Consider the following 16,842-nt stretch of genomic DNA (forward strand, 5'->3'; position numbering starts at 1 on the left):
AAAAAGGGAAAAGATGGTCATATATATTGTCCGTGCAAATATTGCGGTAATCACAAACGGGTTGATCGGGTCCAGGCTAAAACACATTTGCTATGTGACGGGTTTTTCGAAGGTTATAAAATTCTAAATGTGTATTTCAAACCAGATGATACACCAACATTTGAAGATGCGGATGAAGATTATATGCAAGCATTGGCCCAATGCATCTTCAATGTGTTTGAAGATGAAGATGAAGATGAAGATGATATCCAACAAACTGAAAATCAGACTGTACCAAACTTAAATGCTGAAAAGTTTAATAAAGTATTGGAAGATGCAAAGAAAGAATTATATCCCTGCTGTAAGTTATCTGTTCTTTCGTTCATTGTTTGACTCTTCTATTCAAAATGTGTTGGAAAATGTAATGAAAAAGGATTCAGCATGATTCTTGACACAATGAGGGAAGCCTTCCCTCATGCTGCCATACCGAAGTCATTGTATGAATTAAGGAAGATAATAAGAGATTTGGGTCTAGGTTATGAGAAAATTGATGCTTGTCTAAATGATTGTATGTTGTACTGAAAAGAAAACAAGGACAAAATTAAGTGTGACGTATGTCAGACCTCAAGATATAAACAAATTAATAATGATTCTGAAAATGAGTCAACCACAGAAGCTAATAATGATGGTGATTATGAAGTTAAGAAGGTTGGAGCAAAAGTGTTGCGTTATTTTACACTCATACCACGCTTGCAAAGATTGTTTATGTCACCTAAAACGGCCGGGTTGATGAGATGGCATGAAGAGAGTCATACGAAAGATGGTAGATTAAAACATCCCACAGATTCACCAGCCTGGAAAACAATCGATTATGAGAATAAGGAATTTACTAAAGAACCTCATAATGTGAGGCTTGGTTTGGCGAGTGATGGGTTTAACCCTTTTAGAAACATGAGTGTTTCACATAGTACATGGCCTGTTGTTTTGATGCCATATAATCTACCTCCATGGTTGTGCATGAAAAAACCTTTTCTATTCCTAAGTTTACTTATACCCGGTCCATCTGCTCCAGGTAATAATATAGATGTCTATATGCAACCTCTAGTTGATGAGTTGAAAGAGTTGTGGGATACTAGAGTTAATACTTATGACGCATCAACTAAGAGATACTTCACACTGCGTGCTTCTTTGTTATGGACGGTAAGTGAATTTCCTGCGTATGCGAATTTATCGGGTTGGAGCACTAAAGGTAAATTAGCTTGTCCTTCATGCCATAAGGAAACCAGATCAACACGGTTATCAAACTCCCACAAAGAAATCTTCATGGCACATCGTCACTGGTTGGAATCGTTTCATCCTTTCCGTATGGATAAAGATTCTTTTGATGGCACGGAAGAACGTGAAGGGCCACCGCGTAGCTTAACAGGGGAACAAGTGCTTGCGGAGCTGAAAGGTTTTGAAATAAAATTTGGAAAACTTGTGAAGGATAACCCATCCTTACCATATAATTGGAAGAAGAGAAGTATTTTTTTTAGTTACCATACTAGAAAAATAACTTAATACGTCATAATATAGATGTAATGCATACTGAAAAGAATGTATGTGACAGTCTCATTGGAACGTTAATGAATATAGATGGAAAGACCAAGGATCATTTAAAAGGACGTCGTGATTTGGAAGAAATGGGTATTAGACATGAACTTCATCCAGAACCTTTATCAAATGGCAAAGTGTATTTGCCTCCTGCATGTTTCAAAATGGTTAAAAAAGAAAAAAGAAAAATTTTGTAATGTGCTAAAAGAGGTGAAAGTGCCAGATGGTTATGCTGCTAATATTTCTAGATGCATTCAGGTAAAACCCACTCCAAAAATGTTAGGCCTAAAAAGTCACGATAATCATATTTTGATGCAGCAGTTGCTTCCCGTGGCAATAAGAAATATTTTACCGAAGCATGTGCGTTCTGTTATCATGAAGTTATGTCGGTGCTACAGACAATTATGCTCAAAAGTTCTTAATCCTAATGATTTGTTTAACATGGAAAAAGATATTGGAAAAATACTTTGTGATTTAGAAAGGATTTTTCCACCATCATTTTTTGACGTCATGATTCATCTATCGGTTCATCTTGCTTCAGAGGCCAGATTTGGGGGACGTGTTCATTACTGTTGGAAGTATCCAATCGAGAGGTGACCATTTATGCTGTAGTAAATTATACTCGTTTGAATACAACCTTTTTTTGAATCTGATATAAACTTTTTTTGACCACTCAGGTATTTAGGTACATTAAAATCTTATGTGTGAAACAAGAGTAAACCCGAGGGTTCAATTGCAGAAGGATATTTAGCGGAAGATTGATTATCATTTTGTTCTCTGTATTTAGCCAGTGATGTCGAGAATATACATAATAAGACTAGCCAAAATCATGATGATGGTGCTGATGATACTGTCTTACCAATATTTTGTATGCCTGGTTGACCAATTGGTGCAACAAACGTAGTAAAACTCGGCTATGACACTTTGGCTATTGCACACTCACATGTGCATTCAATTGTAGTGAAATAGATTTCTTACGAACGTAAGTTATTTAAATTTACTATGTTATGAGATCATTTTTTTATATGACATTGTGTAATTTTGACGATAATGTACATTATTCTCTTTCTGTTACTTTGATTGTAGAGAGCATCTGAATATTCTTAGTCATCAGAGTCCAAAAAAATGTAAGCGTGACATTCAACATTTACATAGTCAGGAGTTTGAGGAGTGGCTGTCTGATTACGTAAGTTATTTTTGCTAGTTTTATTACGATAATTTAGTGATGATATAACTGAGCCAAACTTATTATTGTATAAACAAATTGCCTCAAATCAGGTTGATGAGGACATGACTAGTCGGGATAACAGAATCGCAAGTGATATAGAGACATTGGCAAAAGGTCCAAATGAGGTTGTAAACAAATATAAGGGATATATCATAAATGGTTTCCGATTTCACATTAAAGATGTAGAGAAGAATAGGACAACACAAAATAGCGGAGTCATACTTCAGGCTCTAACAAGTAGCTTGTCGAGTGCTAGAGATAACGATCCTATTGTGGGAGATGTCACTTACTACGGTGTTTTAAAAGATATAATCGAGTTGCAGTATGGTGATGAGAAGAAAGTTGTTTTGTTCCATTGTGATTGGATATCAAGTGGTTCCAGGATAAAAAAATGATGAGAATGGGTTTACGACACTCGATTTTTGAGGTCTGAAGCAAACTAAAGAGCCTTATATCCTAGCTTTGCAAGCACAACAAGTATTCTATGTTACAGATCCTGTTCGTAAAGATTGGAAAGTTGTGATCAAGACAACACCTAGAGATAATTTTGACATGGATGAACAAATTTGTATCGATGATGTAGAAACACATTTGCAGAGTGACACACCGATGGGTCCTCAACTTGTAGAAAATGAGACTATTGATATGGTTAGAGGCGATTTGGATGGGGCCATTGTTGATGATGATACTTTAGTTGCTGCTATAGATAAAAATCAAATTGATCATGATCAGGGGCAGATTTGTGAGTGTTCAACATGTGTGCTAGAACAAGGCTCATAATTCAAAGGGGCCTATAATTCGACAATATATACTCGTATTACTTATGAAAAATATTATTATGACTAATGCTGGTATTTAACCAAATGAGTGTGTGTCATTTAGTTCTTTTGTATTTATCAAAAATATCCCAAAACTATAGTTTTTATAGATGATGACGGAATTTATGTTTCTTATGATACATATATAATCTTAAATTTCAAATATAGAGAATGGTTAGTGTTGTACGAGTGTAACTTGTACTTAATTTAATTGTGTTGTAATTTCTATATCTAACAGATAAAAAACAAATTTGGGCAAGCAAGTTGAACTAGACTCTCAAACGTGATTGTAGTTTAGAAACTGTGAGTAGACAACCCAAATTACACTTGTATAGATCATGATAGGCTTCGTGAAACTCGATTGTACCTGTATATATTTCATATATAATATTATTGCTTTTCAAAAAAAAAAAAACAGTAAAAAAAATACCATAGTACACAATGGTTGTAACTTGTAACTTGTAGTAACGTGTAACTTACTTTATCGGTAATAGTAGTAAGGTAATTAATGGACTGTGTGCTGTGATGGACTTGTAGGTTCCACCTTTTTATTTAGTTTTGATTTATTTTTTGTATAGTTAGTTATTATAGGATAATTTGTCTATCTTACCCTTAAATGGTATATTGACCAAATAGCAATTTAAGGGTAAAATAGGAAACTTGTATCACCAAAAATCTTCTTGTAAAAGCAACATATTTCTCTCTCTTCGGTTGTATTTTCCCATCATATAAATCATATATCTTCTTGTAAAATAAACCTCTCAAGTACACATACACCTTCTTTAAAACACAAAACAAGAAAATTTTTGTCTATTTTATTTTTTAAACAAAACACAAAGATGGATCTTGAAAGGACCCGATCATATACATTATAAATGATTCACAATAGTTGATTACATCGCGAGGTATTTGACCTCTATATGATACATTTTACAAATATTGCATTCGTTTTTTAAAATACAAACTTTCTTTACAACGAAAATTGACGGTATGCACACCATTTCATAATACATCCAACTATAATTGACTTAATAATAATCTTGATGAACTCAATGACTCGAATGCAACGTCTTTCAAAATATGCCATGAATGACTCCAAGTAATATCCTTAAAATTAGCTAATGCACAGCGGAAGATTTCTTTAATACCTGAGAATAAACATGCTTTAAAGTGTCAACCAAAAGGTTGGTGAGTTCATAGGTTTATCATAACAATCATTTCAATATATTAATAGACCACAAGATTTCCGTTTATAAATATATGTACACTCGCAAGTGTATAAAAGTATTCTATAAGTTGTAGGCACCCGGTAACAAGCCTTAACGTTCATGTTTTACCCTCTGAAGTACACCAGATCAGGTGTGTTTAAAATAACCTCGAAGTACTAAAGCATCCCATAGTCAGGGTGGGGTTTGTCAGGCCCAATAGATCTATCTTTAGGATTCGCGCCTACCGTACATAGACAAGTAGTTTAATGTTACCAAGCTAAGGGTATATTTCTGGTTTAAACCCACGTAGAATTAGTTTTAGTACTTGTGCCTATTTCGTAAAATATTTATAAAAACAGCGCATGTATTCTCAGTCCCAAAAATATATATAAAAGGGAGCAAATGAAACTCACCATACTGTATTTCGTAGTAAAAATACATATAACGTCATTTAACAAGTGCAAGGTTGGCCTCGGATTCACGAACCTATATTAATTATATATATTTATATGTTGGTCAATATTTGTCTAACAATTTTTGGTCAAGTCATAGTGTACCACAATCCTAATGCTCGAGACTAGTATGCAAAAGTCAACAATAGTCAACTTGACCCAAAATGACTTCTAAAATTTATACGTGTTTATTATATAACTTAACTATAGTCGTTTTATATATTTAAATATATTTATAATAATAAAAGTCAGTTATTAATAAAAATTTATATTAACGTTTATATATGATAAAATATACTTTTATATATCTTAAGTAGTAAAATTTATAAAGTTCACTTAATATGGTAAAACTATAGTGGTAAGTATTATTAATGTAATTATATTACGCGTGGTGAAAAATATCTTTGTATCCCCTATTTATTTGGTAAAATAATATTGATCATAATAATAATAAGTAAAAGTTGTATTATTTTATAATAATAATTATTATTATTCTATAAAAAAAAATAACAATATTTATATTTACTAAAAATGTTATTATGATAAAATGATAATACTAACATAATAGTAATAATGATATTTTATAATAACAATGATATTTCCATTAAAATAATAACGACGATAGTAATAATGATCATTTTAACAATAATACTAAAATTCAGTTGACTATAACTTCTAATCCGTTCATCGAAACCATTCGATATCTAAATGAAAAGTTCTTAATATTTTTGCTAGCTTTCCAACGACATGCATATCATATACCCTATCTCAGTAGCATATGTATCTAATTCAGGATTCAACAACCTATTCAAGGACAATATCGAATGTACAAGTATGCATAATCCTATATACTCGAGCACTAGTCAGGAATACACTATTGATATATAAAAGTTAAGTTATGAGTGCTCACGTATCAATATTGAGATTCAATATTGCAGGAAAGTACGTAGACGCAATGGAGATGATAAACACTAGATTGACCTCACGAGCATACCCATGAACCATACCCCATACCCATCACCTCCATAGCTATAACCCATAATTTCCTTAGCTTCGACTCATTCAAAAAAAAACTATTTTGAAATCACTCGGACAGCACTCCGTCGTAATATTTTATGTATACTAATAATATCTTGAAATAATACAGAGCAAATATATATATGTGTGTGTGTGTGTGTGTGTGTGTGTAAATCGATTGAGAGAGTTTAGAGAAATATATTTTCAAGTTTCTATGAAATAATGAAACCTATTGAATTGTATTTATAATAGATTTTTGAATTATTAAAGTGAATTATTAAAGTATGAATTATTAAAGTGAATTATTAAAGAATGAATTATTAAAGTGAATTATTAAAGTATGAATTATTAAAGTGAATTATTAAAGTATGAATTATTAAAGTGAATTATTAAAGTATGAATTATTAAAATGAATTATTAAAGTTAAAGTAAAGTAAAAGTAAAGTAAAGGTAAAGTTAAAGTATAGTAAAAGTATAAAAACTATGTATGTATAATACGCGTATAAATATATATAATATTAATTTAAATCGTTATATATATTTAATGAAATAAAATATAAATATCGTTATATTTATTATACTGGTTAAGTAATGAGTTGTCAAAAGTGATTCTAGATATTTATAAAAGTTATATATGTTTTAATAATAAAGTTCGTTTTAAACTGAAAACGTCTTTTTACGTTTAAAAATAGATTAATAGAATATTATGGAAACCGATTCTCCACTAACTTTTGTCTAACTTTCGTAAATGACACTTTTTGTTTTTATTTATAAATAGCTTTACAAATTATTCCAAATATCGTTAAGAGGAATAGATTTTCTCAAATCATAGTGGACCTCTCAATAGAGACTTGTAATCATAATTCAATGTTTCTGATAATTCAATCATTTAATATATTTTTTTTAATTTCGTCGATAATCATATTGAAACAAATACGTTCATATAAAGCATTATACGTTTAAATACTTTGTTGACATTTTCAATTTATAATATATACACATATACATACATAGTCATATATGTTCATTTATTGGTTTGTGAATCATTGGAATTTGGTCGAGGTTTAAATGAATATATAAACATAGTTTAAAATCCTTGAGATTTAACTTAACAAACATTGCTTATCGTGTCAGAATAATATAAAGATAAAGTTTAAATTTAGTCGAAAATTCCCGGGTCGTCACAGTACCTAGCTGTTAAAGAAATTTCGTCCCCGAAATTTGATAGTGGTCGTCATGGCTAACAATGAGAATGTTATTATGACGATTACAAAGTTTTATCATGTCTAAGAAGTATGGATAAAATAATTCGATTACTCGAAGCGTATGAGGGAAGGTATCGTAAATGAAGGAAATAAGATTATAGTGATTCGTCATATCTTTTGACGTCATCATAATTGATCTCCGAATTTAAAGAAAATCTTTGTAATCTATATTGGCTTTGATGCTTCGGTGATTACGGAGATTATGATTCTCTTCGAATTAATACAATAATCCAGCTTGATTTCTCTGTCGGGTATTTCACTATAAATCCACCTCCTTCGTTTCCTTACACCTCACACCTTTTATTCTTTCTCCCTCAACTCATATTTTAAAGTATTTGTCAATATGCTTCATCCAGTACTGATTCTCGATATACTCCTCACTTTCATATCTGTCGTTCTTCTTTTTCATCTGCCTCCGGAAGAATCTATTTACTTCTACTATACTCTCGGTTTTATAGTGTTTTTAGTTCTTCTGTGTCTATATATTGCTATATGCATCGATATATACGGTTTATAATTTTTGGGTGGTTGTTGGGTTTTATATCTTCCCTTATATTTCAAAGTCCCTGCTTCTGTCTACTATAATCATTATCATCCACAGTTAATACTCCCTCCTATTTGCTGCGATTTATACTCCAATTTCTATTTTGGAGCTTTGTCCTTTCGTTTCTTCTTCTTGCGATTAAGCATCGCTTGTAATGGTCCATAATTCGCAGATATAAATTTCAGAATGAACATTGTTAATGTTCTAAGAAGGAAATGGTAATGGCACGGTCTTGATTTGTTAAATTACCAGAATACCCTGGAAAAGACCGAATCATCAAGAAATATTTTCTTGATATTTTAGAGGTTAAATAGAATACAAGAGTCGTGTAACATGGCACATGATGATGTTATGATCTGTGAATCATCACGTTTCATTTAAAAACTCAGCATGACTTACTGTAATATAATCACGTTGATCAAGTGTCATTATATTATACTAACTCATGCTTCAGTTCCCAACACTACTTCAAAACATTCGTACTTTATACTCGAAGGTTTCAGAATTTAGAAACTAAAACAGTTTCCTTTATGATGTGATACAGATAATGCGAGGGGGTAAATGATTTTAGATAAGAATGATTATGAAAATATCTTCAGAAATATGGAGGATATTTATAATGGAAGATACGATGATATCTTAGAATATTTAAGATAAGAGGATGATGAAGAATATTATCCGCAAGGGTTTTAGAGCAAGGAGCAAGGTATTTGTTAAGGATTTCAGCAGACACTGAATTATTTGGATTTTTTGAAGGTAGATTTCGTCCTTGTGATTTGTCCACAGCCTCCTTCATACTTTGCTCAATCCGTTTTCCAGTTTCAAACCTTCTTTTTTCTCAGCTTTACCACCTTACTATTCTTTGTCATCAAACTTTTTACTGTTAAGATCGTTTATAGTTTTTGATGCTTCGTCAGCATTTCAAGAACTAGTTTGCAGTTCAAAATATTTTTCAGAACTTTTCATTCAAAGTATGTAAGCCCAGGAGATAGACATTTTACGTACACATATAACTGTTAGCGTAGACATGATGCGAGATTTCAAAATACTGTTTACTGATTTCCGATGATTCGTATGACAATTCTCATTACAAGATGTGAATGAGTAAATGATGTGATTTCAATAAATATAATAATTTTTTGAAAAGTCAAAGATAATTGAAGTTGTTGGTAAGTTTATTGCTAAGGTGGCGAGATATGAAAGGTTCCCCAGTAATGATGACGAAAGGGCAACATATCTATCGAGGTTATAATAAGACTAGTCTGACTGAAAAGTCGAAGTTGACTTGCTGGAGCTGTGACAAAACTGGCTACTTTGAAAAGGAATTGAAAAGTCATTTTAGCTAATAAATGCCAAAGGGTCTGACACTGATACGCGTCGAACTATGACTTTGGCTTCGAGAGCTTTTTAGGTACATAACTGTGGGTAATATGTGGTTGGATCATCATCTCGATTGTTCATTGTTTGAAGTGTCTTCAAAAACTTCGGAGAGTTTGAACACAGTTTGTAATCGTTAATATACATATGATGTTCTAACACAGTTTTGAAGTCAAAGTATAGCTTTGAAAGATGTAGGAATCTAAGAGTGATGTCTTCGGTTAAATCATGGCTTGGATTTTGATTTGTCAAAATCAGAATGCGTAATCAAATTTGGGTGAGAATGGTTGTTTTGATTTCTATACAAGAATGTATATTGTTGTGAGATTAGGGAGTATAGTTGATAATTTGCTTAATCAGATTCGAAAAATGTAACATATTAATTGTGAATTTATATATCTCTCGGGTATTACCTACCCGTTAAAATTTTTTTCACAATTAATATTTTGTACAACAGAATTTTATTACAGTCTTTATGAAAATATATATGTGCATATTTTCTTTAGATGTAACATAGATTTAATGAGTTAATATTAAATTAAACTCATTTGATTTACGGTTGAAACTAGAACTGAATAATCCCTTTTAGAAATTACTTAACTTTTACGAAGTATTTATTCAATAAAATTGAAATTATAAATTAATACTTCGTTATTTGTTGGTGTTTGTGGAATTCTTGTGAACTTCTCAAGGTACGAATAATGTTATTTGAAAAGTTTCGAGTACATCGACGATGAAAGTGAAAAATCAAACTTATATTTGAATAATTCATTTGATTTATTATGAATCGGGATTTATTGAATTGAGGTAGAGATTGTAGTTAATGATGGTTAAGTTGTGGACGAAGGACGTACATTATTGCATATTAGTAACATGAATTAACCGAGTAGTTAAGATTCACACATAATAGCTTAGTATGGAAATATTTATTATGGTCTAAAAATTTATATATATAAGATATACATATAAATCCTTCAGTGGAAATGAGTTAATACTTCATAACTCATTGATATGACATACTTGTTGTTGATTTATAATGATGTCCACGGTGATTCTTGAACTGACGGAGTTTGTGATGTTATAGGTGCTGCTGATTCTGACAACGCTGATGGCACTGACTGTACTGGTGATGTTCATGGTACTGTTGATGCTATTGGTAAATCAAGTCTAGCTTGTAAACCACACATCATTCTTGTCAGGGTTTCTACTCTTCCTTCTATCATTTGGGTTCACTTATCTAATTTATGGTTAGGGCTAGAATAGATAATCTCTAAGACTTTAGAGACTACATAATCGTCGCAAAATGTTTCTCCAATGAAGTTTTGAATCAATACTTCATCGTTTATTGTTGTTGGTATTCCTTGATATCTATAGAGTGTATGTCATTGGTACTCGTGGGATATAGGTTGTGATGTTGAAGTGTGGGATGCGGATGTTACTGTTGATGGTGGTGATGGTACTGTTGGTGTTGCTGATGGTGGTACTGGTTATGCTGCTGGTGCTGCTGTTGTTGTTTGTAACCCTTGCACCATATTCTCTAAAGCCACTACTCGAGCGCGAAGCTTGTTGACTTCTTCTATTACACCGGGGTGATTGTCGGTTCGGACGAGCGGATAAACAAAATATAGAATTTCATGTAGTATATAATGGTGATGAGATACTCTAGAAATGAGAGAGAAAATGGTGTTTCGGACCGGTTCGCCGGTAAGTGCTTCAGGTTAATCATGAAATGTCCCATTCTTATTGATTAAAAATATTCCATATTAATTGATTTCGTTGCGAGGTTTTGACCTCTATATGAGACGTTTTTCAAAGACTGCATTCATTTTAAAACAAACCATAACCTTTATTTCATCAATAAAGGTTTAAAAAGCTTTACGTAGATTATCAAATAATGATAATCTAAAATATCTTGTTTACACACGACCATTACATAATGGTTTACAATATAAATATGTTACAACGAAATAAGTTTCTTAAATGCAGTTTTTACACAATATCATACAAGCATGGACTCGAAATCTCGTCCTTATTTAAGTATGCGACAGCGGAAGCTCTTAATAATCACCTGAGAATAAACATGCTTAAAATGTCAACAAAAATGTTGGTGAGTTATAGGTTTAACCTATATATTATCAAATCATAATAATAGACCACAAGATTTCATATTTCAATACACATCCCATACATAGAGATAAAAATCATTCATATGGTGAACACCTGGTAACCGACATTAACAAGATGCATATTTAAGAATATCCCCATCATTCCGGGACACCTTTCGGATATGATATAAATTTCGAAGTACTAAAGCATCCGGTACTTTGGATGGGGTTTTTTAGGCCCAATAGATCTATCTTTAGGATTCGCGTCAATTAGGGTGTCTGTTCCCTAATTCTTAGATTACCAGACTTAATAAAAAGGGGCATATTCGATTTCGATAATTCAACCATAGAATGTAGTTTCACGTACTTGTATCTATTTTGTAAATCATTTATAAAACCAACATGTATTCTCATCCCAAAAATTTTAGATTTTAAAAGTGGGACTATAACTCACTTTCACAGATTTTTACTTCGTCGAGAAGTAAGACTTGGCCACTGGTTGATTCACGAACCTATAACAATATATACATATATGTCAAAGTATGTTCAAAATATATTTACAACACTTTTAATATATTTTGATGTTTTAAGTTTATTAAGTCAGCTGTCCTCGTTAGTAACCTACAACTAGTTGTCCACAGTTAGATGTACAGAAATAAATCAATAAATATTATCTTGAATCAATCCACGACCCAGTGTATACGTATCTCAGTATTGATCACAACTCAAACTATATATATTTTAGAATCAACCTCAACCCTGTATAGCTAACTCCAACATTCACATATAGAGTGTCTATGGTTGTTCCGAAATATATATAGATGTGTCGACATGATAGGTCGAAACATTGTATACATGTCTATGGTATCTCAAGATTACATAATATACAATACAAGTTGATTAAGTTATGGTTGGAATAGATTTGTTACCAATTTTCACGTAGCTAAAATGAGAAAAATTATCCAATCTTGTTTTACCCATAACTTCTTCATTTTAAATCCATTTTGAGTGAATAAAATTGCTATGGTTTCATATTGAACTCTATCTTATGAATCTAAACATAAAAAGTATAGGTTTATTGTCAAAAAAATAAGTTACAAGTCGTTTTTGTAAAGGTAGTCATTTCAGTCGAAAGAACGACGTCTAGATGATCATTTTAGAAAACATACTTCCACTTTGAGTTTAACCATAATTTTTGGATATAGTTTCATGTTCATAATAAAAATCATTTTCCCAGAATAACAACTTTTAAATCAAAGTTTATCATAGTTTTTAATTAACTAACCCAAAACAGCCCGCGGCGTTACTACGACGGCGTAAATCCGGTTTTACGGTGTTTCTTGTGTGTCCAGGTTTTAAATCATTAAGTTAGCATATCATATAGATATAGAAAATGTGTTTAGTTGATTTTAAAAGTCAAGTTAGAAGGATTAACTTTTATTAGCGAACAAGTTTAGAATTAACTAAACTATGTTCTAGTGATTACAAGTTTAAACCTTCGAATAAGATAGCTTTATATGTATGAATCGAATGATGTTATGAACATCATTACTACCTCAAGTTCCTTGGATAAACCTACTGGAAATGAGAAAAATATATCTAGCTTCAAAGGATCCTTGGATGGCTTGAAAGTTCTTGAAGCAGAATCATGACACGAAAACATTTTCAAGTAAGATTTCCACTCGAAATAAGATTGTTATAGTTATAGAAATTGAATTAAAGTTTGAATATGATTATTACCTTGTATTAGAAAGATAACCTACTGTAAGTAACAAAGGTTTCTTAATCTTGGATGATTACTTGGAATGGATTTAGAAAACTTGGAAGTAAACTTGCAATCTTGGAAGTATTCTTGATTTTATGAAACTAGAACTTTTGGAATTTATGAAGAACACTTAGAACTTGAAGATAGAACTTGAGGGAGATCAATTAGATGAAGAAAATTGAAGAATGAAAGTGTTTGTAGGTGTTTTTGGTCGTTGGTGTATGGATTAGATATAAAGGATATGTAATTTTGTTTTCATGTAAATAAGTCATGAATGATTACTCATATTTTTGTAATTTTATGAGATATTTCATGCTAGTTGCCAAATTATGGTTCCCACGTGTGTTAGGTGACTCACATGGGCTGCTAAGAGCTGATCATTAGAGTGTATATACCAATAGTACATACATCTAAAAGCTGTGTATTGTACGAGTACGAATACGGGTGCATACGAGTAGAATTGTTGATGAAACTGAACGAGGATGTAATTGTAAGCATTTTTGTTAAGTAGAAATATTTTGATAAGTGTCTTGAAGTCTTTCAAAAGTGTATGAATACATATTAAAACACTACATGTATATACATTTTAACTGAGTCGTTAAGTCATCGTTAGTCGTTACATGTAAATGTTGTTTTGAAACCTTTAGGTTAACGATCTTGTTGAATGTTGTTAACCCATTGTTTATTATAACAAATGAGATGTTAAATTGTTATATTATCATGATATTATGATATATAATATATCTTAGAATGATATATATACAGTTAAATGTCGTTACAACGATAATCGTTACATATATGTCTCGTTTCGAAATCATTAAGTTAGTAGTCTTATTTTTACATATGTATTTCATTTTTAATACACTTAATAATATATTTACTTATCATTTAACATAATTAACCAAGTGTATCAATATCTTAATATGATTCATATGTACCTAGTAAGACGTTGTTATAACGATAATCGTTATATATATCGTTTTCGAGTTTCTTAAATTAATAGTCTCATTTTTTATGTATATAACTCATTGTTAAAATACCTAATGAGATACATACTTATCATAAAATTATGTTAACTATATATATAACCATATATATGTCGTCGTATAGTTTTTACAAGTTTTAACGTTCGTGAATCACCGGTCAACTTGGGTGGTCAATTGTCTATATGAAACCTATTTCAATTAATCAAGTCTTAAAAAGTTTGATTGCTTAACATGTTGGAAACACTTAATCATGTAAATAACAATTTCATTTAATATATATATATATAAACATGAAAAAGTTCGGGTCACTACAGTACCTACCCGTTAAATAAATTTCATCCCGAAATTTTAAGCATTTGGAGGTGTTGACGTATCTTCTGGAAATAAATGCGGGTATTTCTTCTTCATCTGATCTTCACGCTCCCAGGTGAACTCGGGTCCTCTACGAGCACTCCATCGAACCTTAACAATAGGTATCTTGTTTTGTTTAAGTCTCTTAACCTCACGATCCATTATTTCGACGGGTTCTTCAATGAATTGAAGTTTTTCATTGATTTGGATTTCGTCCAACGGAATAGTGAGATCTTCTTTAGCAAAACATTTCTTCAAATTTGAGACGTGAAAAGTGTTATGTACAGCCGCGAGTTGTTGAGGTAGCTCCAGTTGGTAAGCTACTGGTCCGACACGATCTATAATCTTGAATGGTCCAATGTACCTTGGATTTAGTTTCCCCCGTTTACTAAATTGAACAACGCCTTTCCAAGGTGAAACCTTAAGCATGACCATTTCTCCAATTTCAAACTCTATATCTTTTCTTTTATTGTCCGCGTAGCTCTTTTGTCGACTCTGGGCGGTTTTTAATCTTTGTTGAATTTGGATGATTTTCTCGGTAGTTTCTTGTATTATCTCCGGACCCGTAATCTGTCTATCCCCCACTTCACTCCAACAAATTGGAGACCTGCACTTTCTACCATAAAGTGCTTCAAACGGCGCCATCTCAATGCTTGAATGGTAGATGTTGTTGTAGGAAAATTCTGCTAACGGTAGATGTCGATCCCAACTGTTTCCGAAATCAATAACACAAGCTCGTAGCATGTCTTCAAGCGTTTGTATCGTCCTTTCGCTCTGCCCATCAGTTTGTGGATGAAAGGCAGTACTCATGTCTAGACGAGTTCCCAATGCTTGCTGTAATGTCTGCCAGAATCTTGAAATAAATCTGGCATCCCTATCAGAGATAATAGAGATTGGTATTCCATATCTGGAGACGACTTCCTTCAAATACAGTCATGCTAACTTCTCTATCTTGTCATCTTCTCTTATTGGCAGGAAGTGTGCTGACTTGGTGAGACGATCGACTATTACCCAAATAGTATCATAACCACTTGCAGTCCTTGGCAATTTAGTAATGAAATCCATGATAATGTTTTCCCATTTCCATTCCGGGATTTCAGGTTGTTGTAGTAGACCTAATGGTTTCTGATGTTCAGCTTTGACCTTAGAACACGTCAAACATTCTCCTACATATTTAGCAATATCGGCTTTCATACCTGGCCACCAAAAATGTTTCTTAAGATCCTTGTACATCTTCCCCGTTCCAGGATGTATTGAGTATCTGGTTTTATGAGCTTCTCTAAGTACCATTTCTCTCATATCTCCAAATTTTGGTACCCAAATTCTTTCAGCCCTATACCGGGTTCCGTCTTCCCGAATATTAAGATGCTTCTCCGATACTTTAAATTTGAGTATACCGGGTTCCGTCATCCTTTAAATTTCCCTCTTTTAAAACTCCTTGTTGCGCCTCCTTTATTTGAGTAGTAAGGTTAGTGTGAATCATTATATTCATAGATTTTACTCGAATGGGTTCTCGGTCCTTTCTGCTCAAGGCGTCGGCTACCACATTTGCCTTCCCCGGGTGGTAACGAATCTCAAAGTCGTAATCATTCAACAATTCAATCCACCTACGCTGCCTCATATTCAGTTGTTTCTGATTAAATATGTGTTGAAGACTTTTGTGGTCGGTATATATAATATTTTCGATCCCATATAAGTAGTGCCTCCAAGTCTTTAATGCAAAAACAACCGCGCCTAATTCTAAATCATGCGTCCTATAATTTTGCTCGTGAATCTTCAATTGTCTAGACGCATAAGCAATCACCTTCGTCCGTTGCATTAATACACAACCGAGACCTTGCTTTGATGCGTCACAATAAATCACAAAATCATCATTCCCTTCAGGCAATGACAATATAGGTGCCGTAGTTAGCTTTTTCTTCAATAATTGAAATGCCTTCTCTTGTTCATCTTTCCATTCAAATTTCTTCCCTTTATGCGTTAATGCAGTCAAGGATTTTGCTATTTTGGAGAAATCTTGGATGAATCTTCTGTAGTAACCAGCCAAACCTAAAAATTGACGTATATGCTTCGGAGTTTTTGGGGTTTTCCACTTTTCAACGGTTGTTATTGTTATTGGGTTGATTGTTGTAGTTTCTGTTGTTGTTGTTGTTG

The 16,842-nt window shown here is 32.4% G+C and overlaps 1 protein-coding gene across 1 annotated transcript; it reads left to right on the forward strand.

Annotated features, from left to right (window-relative positions):
• Positions 1-435: 435 nt before the first annotated feature.
• On the forward strand, positions 436-3,580 carry LOC139864581 (uncharacterized). Its single transcript, XM_071853163.1, has 7 exons — positions 436-514; positions 566-1,501; positions 1,615-1,739; positions 1,831-2,165; positions 2,659-2,758; positions 2,851-3,175; positions 3,294-3,580. The coding sequence occupies exons 1-7, from the start codon at positions 436-438 to the stop codon at positions 3,578-3,580; spliced, it is 2,187 nt and encodes a 728-aa protein (XP_071709264.1).
• The last annotated feature ends 13,262 nt before the right edge of the window (positions 3,581-16,842 follow it).

The sequence above is a fragment of the Rutidosis leptorrhynchoides genome, chromosome 8 (assembly GCF_046630445.1).
Source record: "Rutidosis leptorrhynchoides isolate AG116_Rl617_1_P2 chromosome 8, CSIRO_AGI_Rlap_v1, whole genome shotgun sequence".
Classification (NCBI taxonomy): Eukaryota; Viridiplantae; Streptophyta; class Magnoliopsida; order Asterales; family Asteraceae; genus Rutidosis; species Rutidosis leptorrhynchoides.